Source organism: Lissotriton vulgaris, chromosome 5 (assembly GCF_964263255.1).
Source record: "Lissotriton vulgaris chromosome 5, aLisVul1.2, whole genome shotgun sequence".
Classification (NCBI taxonomy): domain Eukaryota; kingdom Metazoa; phylum Chordata; class Amphibia; order Caudata; family Salamandridae; genus Lissotriton; species Lissotriton vulgaris.
The window spans coordinates 75,206,713-75,225,114 of record NC_141693.1 but is presented as its reverse complement, the minus strand read 5'-3'; the positions used below and the strand labels follow the sequence as shown (position 1 = coordinate 75,225,114).

Here is an 18,402-nt window from a genome sequence, read left to right as displayed (position 1 = left end):
AAGATGTTATTGTCTTCCAGGAATTTTGTGAGTTGTTTATTAACAAAAGATTCGGTCAATTTAAACACCAATGGTACAAGTGAGATGGGACGCAGGTTAGAAAGGATGGTCGGATCAGGTAAAGGTTTTTTCTGGAGGGGTTTGACGGCTGCTAATTTCCAATCACAGGGAATCTCGGCTGTGGCGAGGGACGAATTGATAACGCATTAATAATTGGATTTACCTAATTTACCAAGGCTCTTAAAAACATAGGGGGACAGGGGTCAAAGGGAGATCCAGATTTACTTGACAAAATGGCCTGATGTGACTCCTCTAAGGAGATGGGCAAAAATGCATTGAAGCAGGTCATGTTAAGATTGTTCTTCCTACTAGCTTCCATCCTTTCCTTATCAGAGGGAATCAGAATCGATTGGGGAAAATCTTTGACAATGTCTAGGATTTTCTTATCAAAATAGTCAGAGATGGCGTTGCAGAGGGGCAGGGAAGGGGGATTTCCTGTGAAAGTGCTCTGGGGTTTGTGAAGCTGTTGACAATCTTAAATATATCCTTCTGTCCATTTCCAGAGGAGGCTATTGCCTCTAAAAAGTAAGCTTTTTTCGCAAGTTTAATTGAGGCGTGGTACTGCCTGCGGGCTGTTTTATAAATATTACGGGCATCAGCTCCGTAGTGCCTACGCCACCTACGTTCCAATTATCTTACTTCACCTAACTCTACTTTCAGGGCTAGTGAGAACCAAGGAGCGCTTTTTTGTTTTTAGTGCCGCATGAGTTTTTTGAATTTATTGGGTCTGACTGTTTACTTAGTGTTGTAATCCACTCGCAGAACAGCTGATTGTCTGTCGAGGTGTGCCCAGATAGTGTGGGTTTACTCTCTCTTACTTTCTCCAGAAGGTCTGGCTGGGTAAGTAATTTTTTCCAGTCGGGTTTATGGCTTTCTACTGTTCTTTTTATAGCTTTCACTGGGACATTATGTTTTAGTACAAGGTCAAAAGGGATACATTTGTGGTCTGACCAGGTCTGGATAGAGTGGGGTTTAATGGTCAGAATATCAGAATTGGAACAAATGCAATCTAAAATGTGACCTGCTATATGTGTGGGTTCCTGAGTCAACAGAGTTAGGCCAAGGACACTAATAATATCCATAAAACAAGTTCCCTCTGGTTCTTTAGGGAAGTCTAGATGGAGATTGAGATCCCCTAGCAACGTAAAATGGGCAAAGCTGAGTGTGAGATCGCTCAATACATCCCCAAGGCTTTCCAGCAATTCTTTAGGTTGACCCGGAGGGCGGTATACCAGGGCGCCAGAGAACGTCAGGGAGTCATGGATATTTAGGCAAAAGGCCATAGCCTCTGCCCCAGTAATGTCTGGCAGTTCAAAAGTAGTGCATGTCATGGTATCGCGGTAGATGATCGCCAGCCCTCCTCCTCGTTGCTCCTGCTTATCCAAACGCTGGATTAGAAACCCTTGCGGGAGGGCCATTGCTAAGTCCGGATTGCACCAGGCCTTTAGCCAGGTTTCCGTGATGAGGAGCCAGTCTAAATTCCCCTCAGTAATCAAATCATAGATATGTTGTGCATTCTTGCACATATATCTTGCATTAATGAGTCCCCCTTGTAAAACAACTGGTCGAGGTTTCCCTTTGGATACTGGCTCTGGGCAAAATGTTACCTTACAATGTTGACAGCAGACCGGGCCGTCCCATGTGACAGGGTTCAAAACATCATGGCAATGAGTAGAAGGCTTATTAAAAGAGAGAAGACATGCCCTGGACAGATCGGGACATCTAATTAGTCTAATTAGTCCGGAAGTCCAGTTCCTGAGTCACTGAGTCTTTGGGTTTCAGCGGGAGCGTCGACAAAGCAAACCGGCAAGTTACTGGTGGTGCCTGTTTGCACAGGGTGGTCACTCCTTGACCACAAGGGAGATGTCTTCAGTCTTCCAGTCGATATGGAACGTCGAAGGTCCAAGAGTTTCATTTCAGAGTTTCAGTTCAGGATAATCTAATGTCTCTAGACAAAGCTCCTATCTTTATACTAATCTAAGGGGCTGGATTACCTGCTAGGTCGCTACAATGGTTGGAACCTGGGAAGGGGGTGGTTACACCCCTTTCCCTTTGTCCAGTTTCTCGCCAGAGCTGGGGCTGGAGGGCCCCCAGCAACTGGTTTGAACCGAGCTATGCATGGAGCACCTTGTGTGCCCCAGGCAGTGTCTGGAAAAGCATCTTTCCATTGAACCCACCCTGCCCCAATCCACTACAGGCTGTCTGGGGAGGTGCTAGCACCTCCCTCGACAGGAAACGTATTGTCCAGGCCTCCCTTGCCGGAGTTTCATCCAGCTGCAGGAGGTCAGACTCGTGTCTGTGGCAGCAGCATCAATTTTGTGATGCTGAGGCTCTGTTTAACTTTAACCGTGTAAAGCAGTAACTGCATGTCTTCTCCCTCTAGAAGGGTGGAATGCTACCTGCACCACCGGAACTGGCAGGGGGGTAGTATTCCAAAGTGTTTGACACCTTACTCGACATGTTTTGATAAAGCCTAACCAAAGTTAGCATTAACCGTGAGGATTATAATGCACTTAAGAGTATATGGTATGGCTATATCATAGAACAGCTATAAGGACATGGTTCTGAAAGCTGCAGAAGGGCTCAGCTCATGCTAGAGCACCCTCTCACATAAAACCAGGAACTCTGCCTTCAGGATTGTCAAGGCCTGCCATAGGAGTGGCTTATAGGTATATAGGTGTCTATATAAGGGTAGATATAGGTATACTATATCCAAGCAAGGGGTGATTACACCACCTTGCCCAAACTGAGTGATCAGCCTGTGGTGTCAGTTTGGATGGCCAGCCAGGGGTGGCATAATTCATGCTGCAGCCCATGGTAGGCCTATGGTACACTATACAGGGGCTCACAAAGGTGACCTAATTCCCAATTAGGTATGTACCTAAAGTACATGGTATCAATTTAGAGAGAGAACAGCTAGGCTGTGGGTCTGATTAGCAGGCCCACAGCCACACTAAAGTCTAAAAACCAGAGTATCACAGCAAAAAGTGGGGGTGACCATAGGAAGCAGACCCTACTCTCCCACATTGGGAAGCACCGAAGGGATGTTTTGAAGGCTGTATTCATACATACCATCATAATGTTACTGTGTAATTTTATCCCTATGACTAGCGCTGCATTTGAGCGCCGACCTCTAAGTATAAAATATCGGCATTTTGATAAATGTGCTCCGTATACCGAGGCAACTGCCCTTAACAATTGGTGATTTCCTCTTGCTTCAGAATCGCTCGATATACAAAACGGCGCCTCCCAGCTCCCATATGCTAGCAAAATATCACTGTGTAACTTTAGCCCCATGAGTAGCGCTGCATTCGAGCGCCGACCTTTAAGTATTAAAAACCGGCAATTTGACAAATGTGCCCCGCATACCGAGGCAACTGCCTTTAACAACCAGCGATTTCCTCTTTCTTCAGAATCGCTTGTGGTGCGAGAAACATGACCACATATACGGCGAATTAGCTGTGAACCTTCATGAAAGAGAAACAACCCTTTGGAGGAAAAGCTTTTTATCCCAGTAAGTACCCCCTCAGGACCTTTTGATAATTAATGCGTACGCTACGCTTTAAATAAGTTTGGCTAGTAATTTTACTCTCCCCTTTCAGATAAAGGCGGAGTAACCACCCCAAAGGAAAGGAACCCTTGGTGGTCCTAACATTACGGCCACATAAGGGCCTCTGTTAAAGTAAGCCTTTCATATTTATTGATGTGTTTCCGCAGTGTGCCTTTCAGTTTCACTAAATATATGATACACTCATTCAGAATTATTATTCATAGGCGCTCCTGCTTTGCCCCGTCCTGATGAAGACCCCACTATGAGGATCAAACCTACCCTGTAAACCTGGGGGTCGAAACGTAGACCAGATCACAACCAATCTCCAATCATAGGATTAAATCTACAGAGTAATACGAATCCTATGCATATGTGTATATTGGAACTGCAGATCGAACTACAGACTGTAAAGGGTTTATTTTATTCCACTGTGATTGCTTCTAGTCACAACCACCTTTACCTAGTCCCCACTTGTTTCCTATCACACCCATCCCACTTAACTATTCCCCTATTTCTATCACTTTGAGCGCGACACTCATGTAAATAATTGGCGCAAAATGTTTGGTTTTTCTATATGAAGTTTATGAACGGTGTATTCAATATAAGAATAACACCTACTGGTGTACAGATGTTTTAATGACTTAATTGATTAATGTATCTCCTGTGTCTGTATGTAAAGATACTCCTTGTGTCTAGGTACCTATGGAATTGAACCAGGTACTTGATTTATACTATGCTGAATTTAGGAATAAATAGTGTAAGCACACTTTGGATATAACATTGTCTGGTTTTATATTTTTGATTAATTACTTGCTTAACATTGATTGCTTTCACGAATCGATAGACTCTGACCATTTTTTCTGTAACTGCTTCACACATAGGGCATTTTAAATAAGATTTTGCACAACTCTCAATTGAGGAAAACCTGAGGGAACTTTTCCAAGATGTGCTTGCATTTTGTGTGTTCAGAGTACTTTAGTTAAGTTTTAAAGATACAAATATGTTTTGTGAGGACAGCAGCTCCTTTATGTAGCAGTTATTTCTGGACTCATGGGAATGTGCTGAAAACTCAAATGGATTTATGAAAATGTAAGAGTTTCCTGATGACACAAGGGAGTTTTCCAAGGACTTACGTTTTTAGTGGAATCAAAGGTATTTTCTGAGGACTCAAGGTTTATCTTGAGGATGCAAAGTGATTTTACGAGGACCTGAAAGTTTCCTAGCAGTTTGTGTGAGCTCAGTAGTGGCATTTACACACAGCAGCAGCTACACATGCTCCTTACACACAGAAGAGAATAATAAACCAGCCTTACCTGCTCAGGGTGCTCCTGACATCCTGCAAAACAGAGAAACAAACACAGAGAAATCAGTTTCCACAGAAGATGTTAAAGTTATGGCTGTATTTTTAGAGGTGAAAGACTTCTTTCTATCTATGTTTAAACAAGCATTGGGGAAGCCTTTTCGACCTTATGACTTTGCCAATGGTGTTTATCCATGCTGTGCAACCTCAGCAACGAGCATTTGCAATGTAATAGGTCTCGCATTAGGAAAGTTTGAGCTATTGGTATTGTAAATGACACATTTTTTATTTATGGGTTGGTTTTGAAAATAGCGAAATTAATAGCGTTGTCATTTACAATGCCAATAGTTATAACTTTCGCAAATGTGACACCTATAGCATTTGTAATGCAATATGTGTTGTATTTACGTGACTTAGATGTATTGATATTACAAATAACAATGGCTTTTATTTTTTTTTAAATAATTAATGCTTAAATAAAAGTTATTGTAATTTATAATGGCAATAGCTTAAACTTTTGTGAATAACTTTTGTGAAGATTATGTTCAGTGTATTTCATTGTGACGAAAATCCAAGAACAGAAGTGAAATATTAACATCTTTTTGTGACATTTGTAATAAAGCTTGAAACATTGAGAGAACATATTTGAACCAGGTGTTGTTGAATGGTTGCACAGATTGATGCTGTGGTGGCGCTGAGTGATGCTGTGGCATTCAGTGATGCTGTGGTAGCGCATACTGATGTTGTGGTGCCCCTGAGTGATGCTGTGGTGGTGCTGTGATGGTGGTGTTATCTTAATGCAGAAGATCCTTCTCAGCACAATGCAGTCATATGATGGCAGTCATGCTTGACTGTATGATTGCTATTATTAATGTTCTGCTATCTGCACAACCTTCAGTGTCCCAGGTATTGGACAAACCAATATAATTGGCTATCCAACCTCCTTTAATCCTTTCCTACAGTCTTGAGTTAGGGGACCATTTCTTCGGTTGTGCCTTTTTAGAAAATAGGAAGGTTTTCTCTACTGCATTGGCTGGTGAAGGCTCTGGAGTGAAGCCAACTGTCTCCTCCTACTGCTGACATCCATGCTGTCAAGGCTCTCAGCCCAGCACTTGAGAATTTTAGTGAGACGATTGAAGCATCAACGTTTCAGATGTTGTGGCTAAGTGAGGCAGTATCTTCTTTACACACTTACTTGGTAGAAGTCTGGGGTAACAGAAACATCTGGTTCATTCATTCAAACAGTGAACAACTTAGGCCCATGATTCATTTGCTTCTTCAAAGGGTGGTAAATCTACTTGCCCTGTATACATTTCCACTTGGCCCATTTGATGCTAGACAGTGATGTAACAAATTATGCCAGCTTTATCATATCGGAGCTCTAAGAATATTTTCTCGGATTATAGTAGGGTTCATGTTCTATCCGAATCGAAATCTAGCAAGGCCTCGAGTATACTACGATTGTGACGTTTTGGGTGAAAAGCATCTAAGGAAAAGCTTTTGTAAATTAGTTTTTAGCATTCCCTCGATTTTACCAACTGTTACTGCTTATATTTCAGATTACGTTTGCAGTACAGTCCATAAATTGCCATCAGAGAATCACTAAGACCACTCGTAGCCAGACCTTCTCCACTCGAAAAAACGTAAAAAACAGAGCAAATAATTGCTATTGTGGGGTTAAACATACCTCCAATCACATATAACCAGGGTAGAAATCCCAGCCTCTAGCTGCCCATCAAGTAAGTTTGGTCACAGATTTACCTCATATTATCAATGGTCACTAGCATAAGTCATAATGCAAACGGCTTACAGAAATGTATCAAAATGGAACACTAGATATAAAAACACAAAAGAAAAGAAAATCTGAGAAAAACAGACAGCTAAAACAAAGCTTACAGGCTCAGTTTACACAACCCATCTGTTCACCAAAGTTTATTTGTGGCATCACTTAAACGGGATATTGTACAATGTAACAGTGAATTAACAATTTCCAGTACAACACTGAGCACGAGAACGTGGGAGGACGTGGGAATGGATGAGCAATGATTAGACTGTATAATCAAATCAATTTTAGCGGCGAAACATGCCATCAGGCAGGGCCCTCAGAACCTTCAATGCTGGCACATCCTGGACTATTGCAAGGCTCTGCGCATATTTAGATTGAAGTATGCTCTTCAGACAAAAGAGAACATGTGAAATCATCCGACACATGACGGCCGTTTCTATGCTGTGCGCTGCAATTAGATACAGAGTGAGCTACAGTGACGTCGCACCAGCCCCGCGCACAACAAAATAAATAAAAACAAGTCTTTCCTGTGAAAGCCGTTACCCAGCCTTTTGGCTCCGTTAAATCATTTTTGCTGAGGCTCAATAGTATAGATAAAAGTAAAAAGTAATAAAAATCTGCTTGCTGTTGCCGATGCCTAAAAGCATCTGCAAAAAGAAAATAAAGGCAAAATGGGCAGGGTCATGGCATGTGCATGCGTCAGTCAACACATATACAGATGTATATGTCATGACATGGCAAATGTTATTTTGTTTGCTTTTAATTTACTATTCTAACATAGAGGTTGCCAAACTTGGAGCAGTAAATTTGGTAAAAAGTTCAAAAGCACACAGAGGAGAAAAGAGGGGCACTGCAGAGAATTACAGATGTCGGACCCTCTGAAAACAAGCTCCCGGCATTGGTGTGGGAGGGGGGGGGCGGGGCGCATTCCTTTGAAGTCTGATGCTGAGGCTTGTGGTGTGCTATGTGCACGCGCCTGGCTCACATGAACTGCAGTACCCCCGACTCCATCACATACAGACTGCGGGCACGCAAGGGTTGTTTAAACTGGCATCCCGTCCCGGAGCCCTGCCAGGGCTTGAAACGAGCTGCAGAGTAATTGCCTTTGGAACAAAAGCGCTCATCTCCCAGCCCCTAGATTAATCCCGCAACGCTCACAAGATACCGGACTGGAATTACTCATTCAGGAAGCAGCTAACAAGCTGGCGAGGCGATGGCGGTGTCTGCAAGGGGCTGGGGTGGTGGGGACACAGTGACAGCAACGAAAGGGGGAGGAAAGAACTGGGCACTGTTGCATGGGCGGGTGAGGCTCCAGGCAGCCAAGAAACTGAAAACAGCAGCTTTCATGGGGAGGCGATCGGTAAAAAGTGTGGGGTGGTGGGAAAACGATGACAGTGAAGGAAAACAAAAAAAAAGCGAAGGTGGTGGCGAAAAATAGAGTAAGGAGCAGAAGCAACAAGCAGGTAGTTGGAGGGAGTCTTTTAGAAGCCTGATGTTGGTGAAGACTGGCAAGAAAAGAAAGGATTGGTTGAGCTAGCGTAATCAACAAAAGGCAAACTGATGGCAGACCGATGATGCCATTGATAAGAAGGCAGCTTCCCTGCTTTGTAAAGTACTTGTAAAAAACACGCATCATATGTCGCCAGGAGCTAAAAAGAAAACAAGCTCTCGGCATTGCATGGCGGGGGAGCGGCGTTTCTTTGAAGTCAGAAGGGTGGGAGGGAACGAGCATATGGGGTGTGAGCGATAACAAAGGTAAGAGGGGGAGAAGGAAGTGAGGCCGAGCGCTCGCTGGTGAGGCTTCGTGCTTGAATGCCTCACATGCACTGGGCATAATCCGCATTCCAAAGCCCTCTTGGTAGGATTTGCTGGTGCCCCTCTATTTCTCTCGCCAGCAATGCGCAAGCGCATTGGCAGGCAAGACCTAAAAGTCTAAATGGGCAGCTGTTGCCGGTCATGTCATTCTGTAGGCGGGCACACGCGTCTCAACAATTGCGTGCACCTAGGAAATGATGCGTGTGCTATTTTCCTTTATTTTATTTTTTTTATTGATAATGCATACTACCTAAATAAAAAATAATGCGCGCAGAAATGCTTTTGAGGTGGAACTTTTTGGTGCTCCTTTTTTGGTGGGTCGTTTGCTGTTGCTTGGCCCTCCAAAAAAAGTGACCAAAATAATTGAGAAGCCCATGAGGAATGGGGGAGCAAAGGAGGAGGGGGGCATGGTATAAAATAAAAGCTGGGTGGGAGAAGAAGGGGCTTAAAGCAGCACATGTGGCACAGACCAACATGGAGCCCAGGCCGGGAGGAGAAACAAACGAGCGAGACAGGGAGAGAGCAACACGGGGCGGGAGAGAAGCACACAAGAGCAACCTCAAAATATACCTATTTACATGATGCTAATAAAGTACTAAAGAACCCCGAAAAATTGAAGGATTTACCAACTTTCGGGAGCAATTAGCAGCTTTCTTTAGCCTGGATTCGTTTTGACTTCTTTGTGGCGTATTTGAGAAGTGCTTTGTGTGGAAACAAAGTGTAGCTCAGCTGTGCATGAGTATAATGTAGCTTAATTAATATGATAAATTTATATTCATAAATGCTTAATATAAAGTCTCATTTTCAAATAATTTCATACTAAGAGTGCTTTTTTCAAATTAAAAAAACAAAAAACGGTAAGTACTACGCTTGGGGTACCCTTCCTATGAAAATAAAGATTATTTGAAAAAAACATTTGTACGTGGAAAAAAACCCTGCATTACATCAATTGCTGCGCAGGTGCATTATGGGTATGCAAATGTTAAAAATTACGTCACCGCCCAGGCTGGTTGTACTGTACTGATGGCAAAACACGTCGGACTGCAAGAACTAGAGAAAGAATTATGGAGATAGAGGCGGTGACCTTCAGTGTTATTAAGAATAGAAACGTTGAATTCCCTTCAGAGCCATGTTAATTCGGCTACAAATATTCGGGAAATACAATGGGTGTGAAACTTTGCCCGGGCGTCTCGTGATGGAGCGAGGAGCCTGAGGGTGGGCAATGCCCAGGACAACAACTGCTTCGTCAGGAAACAACTCGGGGGCTCGTCACGTCCCTCCTCTGACAGGAACAATCAACATAATATGCTCGGAAAACCCAAGCATGCCAAGTGCTGCTGGGTAAACATCGACAAGTGAGGATGGGACACTCCCTTTGTCCCACCCCTGCGACTACTATCTCTCTAGATTCTTCCTCTTCTTCTTCTTCTTCTAACTTGTCTACTTTCTCCCTTTCTCCCCCCTTGATCCCTCACACATTCCTTCAGACCGCTCTCCCGGGAGTCACAGGTCTACCCCTTATCCCCCTTCTCTCGTTCCCTCCCCTCCCATTCTGCCCCCTTCCCAACTGGACCTCACCCTTACCTCGTCTGCTTTACACCCCACTTCACCTCTACATCCTGCATCTCCCCATTATTCCACTGCTTTCCCCCGTCCCCTAACTCCCCTATTCCTACCCAGTTCCCCCTATTTAATCCACCTTTCTTACAATCTGAACTACCGATCAACTCGACTCGCCCTCCCCCTCTTCTCCTCACCCCTTTCCGCTCTTCCCCTTTCCTCGTACCTTCGATTCTGTTCTTACACCTCCCATCTCTGTACAACCTTCACTCTCCCCTCCTATGCCTCACATCCCTGCCTCCCCAATTTGTAATTCTATCATCTTCCCTCCCACTGACATTACACCTCCCATCTCTCCACAACTTACACCCCCCCCTATGCTTCACAACCCTGTTTCCCCTCTTGGTAATTCCTCTCTCTTCCCTCCCTTTGACCGCAGAGTCCTTCACTCCTCCCACAACTTTCATTTAGCTCAATCCCCCCACTCTGCCTGGTGCCTGTACCCCTACATTCACCTTTCATTACCCATGGTACCTGGCCTGCACCCTCTCTCCTCTCCCCATTCCTGTGGCCTTCCTTTGACCTCCCACCCTCCCCTCCCTATACAGCCCCTTCTCCTCTCATCTCACTGTATCCATGGCCTTCCCATAACCTCCCTCTCCCCCATCCTCCCCCCTCCTCCTCTCGCCATCCATTTCTACTTCTCAATTTTCTCCTCCTATGTATGATCCCTATTCTTCACCTCTGCTCAACATCGGTAAAAATATTACTGTAACTCCATCCACACCTTTGTTAATGTTAATGTTAATGTTAATGGGTATTTATTGAGCGCACTTACACCGGGTGGCTTCATGGCGCTAACCAGAGAACAGAAAAAGAAAAAACTGGAGGCGAACTGAACAGACCACAACTGTCAATTATCCCAGATTATAGGCTAGCTGAAACAGCCATGTCTTGAGGAGCCTCCTGAACTGCATAATGTCAGTACAGGATCGAATTTCCAAAGGAAACAAGTTCCATAATTTGGGTGCCAGAACCGCAAAACGGCAGCCCCCCTGACGCACCCGTTTGAACTTGGGTACAGAAAGCAGACAGAGGTGGGTTGAACGAAGAGTCCAGTTTGGCACATATCTAGGTAACAGGTTTGTGATGAAAGCAGGACTTTTCGCATACAGGGCCTTAAACACAGTGCAGCCTGTTTTGAAAACGCATCGCTGGAAGATGGGAAGCCAGTGGAGTTTCTGAAGCGCTGAGCTAATTGGTTGCCATCTGGGTTGGCGCCTGAGCAACCTAGCTGCCTGGTTTTGAACCAACTGTAATCGCTTAAATAAGTATTTTGGCATCCCTAAGTATACAGAGTTCGCATAATCCAAATGTGATATGACCGTAACCATGAGGATCCGGACCAGAGCGTCCTGAGTGAAAAATCGATGGATTTTCCTGATCTCTCTCATCTGAAAGAAACATTTTGATATCACACTGCCCATCTGAGTTTTTAATGTTAAATCCTTGTCCATAAAACCCCCCAGCGTTTTAGCTGAGCTGGAAGGAGAAGGAGATGGACCAAGCTCCGTGGGCCAGTAACGAGACCCCAGAACTTGCCACTGTCCCCGGTCAAGACAAGCTCTGTCTTGCCCGGGTTAAGTTTCAGATGGTTACAATCCATCTACTGCTGTATAAACAGCAGTGTTTCATGGAACTCCGCCACTGAGCGATCAGGACCATCCATCTCGAGGACCAACTGCAGATCATCTGCATAATTAAAAACTGTCACATTTCTCAACTTCAGAGATCGAATCAGAGGAGAAATATAGATGTTAAATAAGTGCGGTGACAGTGCTGAGCCCTGAGAAACCCCACAAGTAATTATGTGCGGGGAGGCAAGGTAAGGCCCTTGGCGGACTGCCTGAGACCTGTCACTTAGAAAAGACGACAGCCAACTGGCAGCTGCCCCCTGGACGCCTGCCAGTTCGACACGCCTGACCAATATTGCATGGTCAACTGTGTCGAACGCCGCTGAGAGATCTAACAATACCAGTGCCCGTGGAGAGCCCCTATCCACATGTTCTCTGAGAGTATCCATTACTGCCACTATAACTGTTTCTGTCGAATGAGCTGGCCGGAAGCCCGCCTGGTAGGGGTCAAGATAACCCAACTCCTCCAAAAAATCAGACAGGCAGTTTGCTACATGGGTTTCCAATAGCTTTGCCACAAAAGGTAACAAAGAGATCGGGCGGTAATTGGATAGCAGTTTAGGATCTGCCCCAAGTTTCTTCAATAAGGGGACAACTATGGCCTTCTTAAAGGCCGGGGGGACTTTCCCCACAATAAGAGACTCATTCATTAAGGCTAGTATAGGACCAGGAAAAGCCAAAAAACAGTCTTTGAGAATATGCGGCGGACAAAAGTCAGAAGGAGCCCCAGATTTGACCTTCACTAGAAGCTTATGGAAGGTTTGTAAGTCAATATTAGGGAATTGGCTTATCACCTGAGTGTTTTTAAGATGGTCATCAGCACTAGGTGCACCAAGACATTTAGGAATGTTATTTTTAATAGTAATGATTTTGTCAATGAAGTAATCATTGAGAGAGTTACATAATTCCTGTGATGGTGCCGCCTTCAATAATATCCTATCTGGATTGGACAATTCATTAACAATATTAAAGATCACTTTTGAGCTGTTATTTGAATTGATGATGCGGTTAGAAAAGTGTGCCGCTTTAGCTGCCAGAATATTTTTCTTATATTCTTTCCCGGCCTTCACATAGGTCAGTCTTTCTTCGTGGCCATACTTTCCACGCCACTGTCTCTCCAATTTACGAAGCTGTAACTTCTGATCTTTGAGTTCAATCGAGAACCATCTGGTTGCGTCAGCGCGTCGGGTGGTTTTCAATCTGGTAAGGGGGGCATGTTTATCGCTGGCATTCATGAGCCAGTTCGAGATATTAATATCCATCGTCCCAATATCTGGCCCACCCTGGGGAAGTGTGTCGGCCAGCGAGCTAAGAAAATCACCTTTATTAATAGAATTCCATATTCTGGCCAAACCACCCTACATGGGGTTAGATTTCTCAACAGAAGGGTGCCGTAGAATAAATTTCAATAAATGGTGATCAGACCAAGTACAGGGAGAAACAATAGGACTGGAAGTATCCGCCCCATTTGTCCAGACATGATCTAAAATATGTCCCTTTAGATGGGTAGGGGACAACACTTTCTGGGTGAAGTTCAGATTCATAAGCAGGTCCGTCATTTCAGCTGAGTGCGGGCCCTCCTCAGGGTCTTGATACCAGTAATTGAAATCACCCAAAAGCAATACCCTGGCGTGATCAATCGTTAGTTTAGCTATCTGTTCGCTAAGTTCCAGCGGAAAGGAAGGAGTATTATTGGGAGGCCTGTAGAGTAATACACAGACTAGGGGTACATGTGGAGATTCAAGTTTTATCACCAGGTTGTCAGTATCTTTAAGGGCAAGGCTAGGCAAAGAACTAAACCTGTAATCACTATGAATAATAGCTGCTACGCCTCCCCCTGCCTTATTGGCGGAACGATCTGCATGAATGATATAATAGTTATTGGGAATGGCTGCCAGCATGTCCGGACTAGAGTTCTCCGTGAGCCATGTCTCAGTCAGCGATAGTATACTGGGGCTATCTGAGAGTAATAGGGAGAAAATATCCAATTGATGCTTGACAAGCGAGCGAGTGTTCAAATAGTATACTATCGGGTCTGGGCTGGTTTCAGGCCTGTCATGAGTGGATAAAGTACCAGTAGGGCCTACGCCATCAGACATTTCTGGGAAAAGGATCCTGTTTATTAAGATGTCATTTTCTATCACCACCCCCCCCCTCAGACCCTTGCATCACATCTCTCTCATCAGTCCCCCACAGCCCACTGTCCTCCTTTGCCTACTTCACTTCCTCCCCCACCTTCGACCCTCACACCTCAACACTCTTGCCGGTCCCCCACTTTCCCCTGTTCTCCTTCGCCTAAGCCACTCCCTCCCTTAACCATTGAGCCACCCTTCACTCCGTGCTCAGCTCACCTCGCTTTGGAAACAAAACTTGATTCTCTCATCTCTTCCATTTCTCAGCTTGAAACGTCCATTTCACTCTTATGTGCTAAGATATCCCCCTCCCCGAATAACCTGCTAAGGAGTTCCTTACTCCCGCGCCCCAATAAAGCCAACCACTGTCTGTCCTACACAGACATCACCAACTTACTGGCTAGCTACAAGACTACCAATGTCAATTCCCCCCCACTCAGCTCTCCTAACAATTCTACTCAATTTACCATACAGACCATCTCTTCCGTCAGAACTTACCAGCCTCCCCTCAAGGGGCACCCTCATTCAATAATCTAATCCCTATCCCCCTTATCAGTCCAGACACTCACATCACCAAAACAGTTGTGTCAGAGCTACACTGTATGCTACATAACTTCAGATCTGCAACCAAACACAAACTGGAAATCTCTGACACTATCACCCACCACAATCTCGACATGCTCTTTCTCACTGTGACCTGGTTTAATAACTCCTCTCACACTTCATTTGATCTTTTGATACCTACTGACTACTCTATCATCAGAAACGACAGAACAGACAACATCGGGGGAGGTGTTGCGATTATCTTCAGAAACTCCCTTAGAATCAAAGCCTTTCCCACCATACTCTTTCGCACTTTTGAATGCCTTTCCCTAGAATTCCAAGTTAATCATGGTTCACCCTTCAGGTTCCATGTCATTTACCACCTGCCTGGTAATTGCTCTTCCTTCATGGAGGAACTCATCGACTTCATTAGTGACCAATATTCACAAAGCGACAAGCAGATCTTCCAAGGTGATTTCAATATCCACTGGGGCTCCGTGGAAGACTCAGCTGCCAACAAACTTGCAACCTTTCTCTCAGCTAACGATCTTGTCCAACACTGCTCGGAAATTGCACACGCCAAGGGCTCAATGTTGGACCTTCTTATTTCTAAATCAGACCAGCTTACCAATGCTCCCCCCATCTGTGTAGACTGGTCTGACCATTTCCTCATTCCCTTCCCTTTTCACCTCTTGCACATTATAACTCTCGGCCAACCTTAAAGAGCCTCTACTTGGTTCCGCAAAACAAGAAACATTGACCTTGGGACTCTATGTCATTCTGCTAAGCGTTCACTTCCTAGTCTAGACCCCAATACAGAAGTCAACGTTCTCACCCCCAATTGCCTCTCAATCCTTGCAGTCGGAATCGACAAGGTTGCTCCACTGCAAAGCTAAAGGAAAAGACCCACCCCATCAGCTCCTTGGTTCAATAAAGCTCTCTATGACGAAAGGAAAAACCTTAGAATCTTGGAGAAACATTGGACCTCATTCCACCTCCAACCTCTCTCTTTTACGTTCAGCAAGATCCAAATACCACAAGCACATCTTCCAGGAAAAAGATCACATTTCAGATCCCTGCTCGACTCAGCTAAAAACAGACCCAAAAAACCTTTTGATCTCATCAAAAACCCAAATTGTTCTCCCCAAAAACCTGAGGATGCTTCAAAGAAAGCAACTGAGTTTGCTATATTCTTTGATCAAAAGGTAAAATCTCTGGTGGAACAGGTCACCCACCCCACCCCTATTGAGGAGCAAAAATCCTTAGTCACTTGGCAGCACTTTGCCGCCATCTCGGAAGATGATCTCCTCAAATGCATCCTCGAAACCAAACCCTCCAACCATTCTTCTGATCCCATACCCAGTGTCATCACAAATATTTCTATACCAACACTCTCTCCTATTGGACTAGACTAGTTAATCTCTTCCTCAGTCAAGGATCCCTCCCAGTTGTCCTGAAAACAGGTCAGGTAACCCCCCTGTGAACAGTCTCTCGTCTCCACTGGTGGTTGCTGAAGGCATCCCTCAAGGTTCTATCCTTGCTCCCACTCTGTTTAATCTCTATCTTGAACCATAGGGAACCTCCTAAGCAAATCTGGAATCCTCTACCATCTATATACGGATGACACCCAAATCTACCTCAAGGTGTCTTCCTCTCATGATCTCTCACTACTCAACTCTACTCTCAACTCTATTCACAACTGGATGTTAGTTCACCAACTCATTCTCAATCCCTCCAAAACAGAATTTCTTCTCTTATCTAGCTCTCTCTCCCCGCCTCCTGTTCAATCCTGGATGGATCAGTTGAATTTACTCAACAGTAAACCTGTCATTGTTGACTGCGCTAAATCCTTAGGTGTCATACTCGATAAAAGGCTCAACCTAATCTCACACATCAACTCCATTGCCAAGAGCGCACGTTATCAGCTGCGCCTTCTATGGGGGATTTGTTGGTTCTTCCCGGAGAATGACCTAAAACCCTTGGTCCAATCGCTAGTTCTCTCTAGACTGGATTATTGTAATTCTCTTCTGACGGGCCTTCCCAAATCTCACCTCTGCCCCTTCAAATCTGTCCTCCATTCAGCAGCCCGCTTCCTTTCAGGGTCCAAACAAAGTGACCACATCACTCCTATCCTGTCTTCTCTCAGATGGCTTCCCATCGAGGCTAGAGCTATTTCTAAAATGGCGTGCATCACCCACAAAGCTTTGCACTCTTCCTCCTTTCGCTATCTGGCAAATAAACTGATATTGTCTGGAGGCTCAAGACCTTCTTGGACTGCGGAAAAGTTCCTGCTTGAACCCCGCTCCTTCAAAATGGAAAAATTGATGGCGCAATCGTTCTCAGGTAATGTGGTGAGAATCTGGAACTCGCTTCCTTCTTTGCTCTGTGCCATCGCCTCCATCCAGATCTTCAAAGCGGACCTCAAATCTCTTCTATTCCAAAGACACTTTCAGAACTAATTCCCTCCTTCTCAGACCCCGCCAGGAAATTCTTTAGTCAGTGTAAATTTGTCTTATATATTTATATTTTTGTTTGTCCATTCTGTGCTGGTTGTGTTTGATATTGTGTTCCTTTTGCCTGCGTTGTTTTGATTATATGACCTGCTATTTTTGTTTGTACTTTCTGTGCTTGCTGTGTTTGATATTGTGCTCCTTTTGCCTGCGTTATTTTGATCCTATGGCCTGCTATTTATGTTTGTTCCATTTTTGTAACAATTCTCTCATGTAACGTAACTGGTTTTATTGTACAGTGCTCTGACACCTTCTGTTAAAGTCTGCGCTTTATAAAAATGCATCAAATAAATAAATAAAAGGCACGTAAAATGAATGTCCAGAGCTGCAACCTCTCACGCAGCCGCAAAATGAAATCTAAATAAAAAAAAAAACACGAGTGGTGACGCAAGTTTTGTGCGTGGGGGAGTGAAGGTGTAGGGAGGGAAGAGAGGGGAGTGGAGGGACAGAGGGGGGAACGAGATGAAGGGAGAGTGGAGGTGGAGGGAGGGAGGTAGAGAGAGTTGGGAGTGGTGGTGGCAGGAGAGGGGGGGAGTGGAGGTGGAGGGAGGAGTGGAGGAGCAGGAAGAATGGAGGAGCAGGAGGAGTGGAGGAGCAGGGGGAGTGGGGGCAGGCAGAATGTTAACTAGTATCACAGAGCATCCTGGGTTAAACCATGTTTATAATGGAGAAAAAGTAGATACACCAGTCACAGTATGCTTACTGTGGGGTGGTTGGTCGAAAAAGACAAGACTGTATGAAAGTCACCTTGCAGGCGGTTCATTTGCTCTATTTTGATCCCACCTGCTCTGTGCTGTCTTCTTCTTGGCTTTATCTTTTTAACCTCTAAGAATGTTCTTTTCACGCCAAAATTAAAGATGCTCCAACGCCGCTCTCAATGCTGCCAGATAAACCTGTGAGTAGCTAAACCAGTCAGTTGTACTCCTCTTCATTCTGGGCCTCGTAGTCTTTGTTTAATAATGAGCTAAACATGGCCAGAATGTCAATAAAAATTGTCGTACTGAATGAGCAGTTCATTGGAAATAGCTGCGAAACGCAAGAGCTCGGTACCAGTTATTTTCACATGCGGAAGGGGCTTTTAATCCCTTTAAAGCTGATAAAATGGACAACCTGGGTGGATAAAAGCAGGGGGCCGAAAGTGTCCGAGCAGAGGCTTAGACAGAGCTCTATGAACGCGGCAGGCCCATACTTGAATGCCCCCAGTGGAGACCCCTCTCCCCCTCTGCTGCATTACACTGGCTTCCTGTGCAGCTCTTAACGAGCCAAATGTCTGCATTTTAAACATGTAAATTGCAAACGTTTCAATTGGAGATAGCTGAGGTGGTGTTTATTTGTTGGCAAAATAGTAGTAGAGTTAGTGGCCCAGTCTGGCGACCTCACAAGGCCGATTTGCCATCGGTTGGTAGTACAGAGTTTGTGAAAGAAATAAGAGTCCAGCAAGTACACTGCCTG

The 18,402-nt window shown here is 44.8% G+C and overlaps 1 protein-coding gene across 1 annotated transcript in view; it reads right to left on the bottom strand.

The window, feature by feature from the left end:
* The window catches only part of LOC147710227 (E3 ubiquitin-protein ligase TRIM39-like), a 483,044-nt gene that overhangs the window by 76,369 nt on the left and 388,273 nt on the right, over window positions 1-18,402 (bottom strand). Inside the window, exon 4 of the mRNA XM_086919956.1 lies at window positions 4,924-4,946. Coding sequence (XP_086776082.1) covers window positions 4,924-4,946 — 23 coding nt within the window. The remainder of the gene's footprint in view (window positions 1-4,923; window positions 4,947-18,402) is intronic.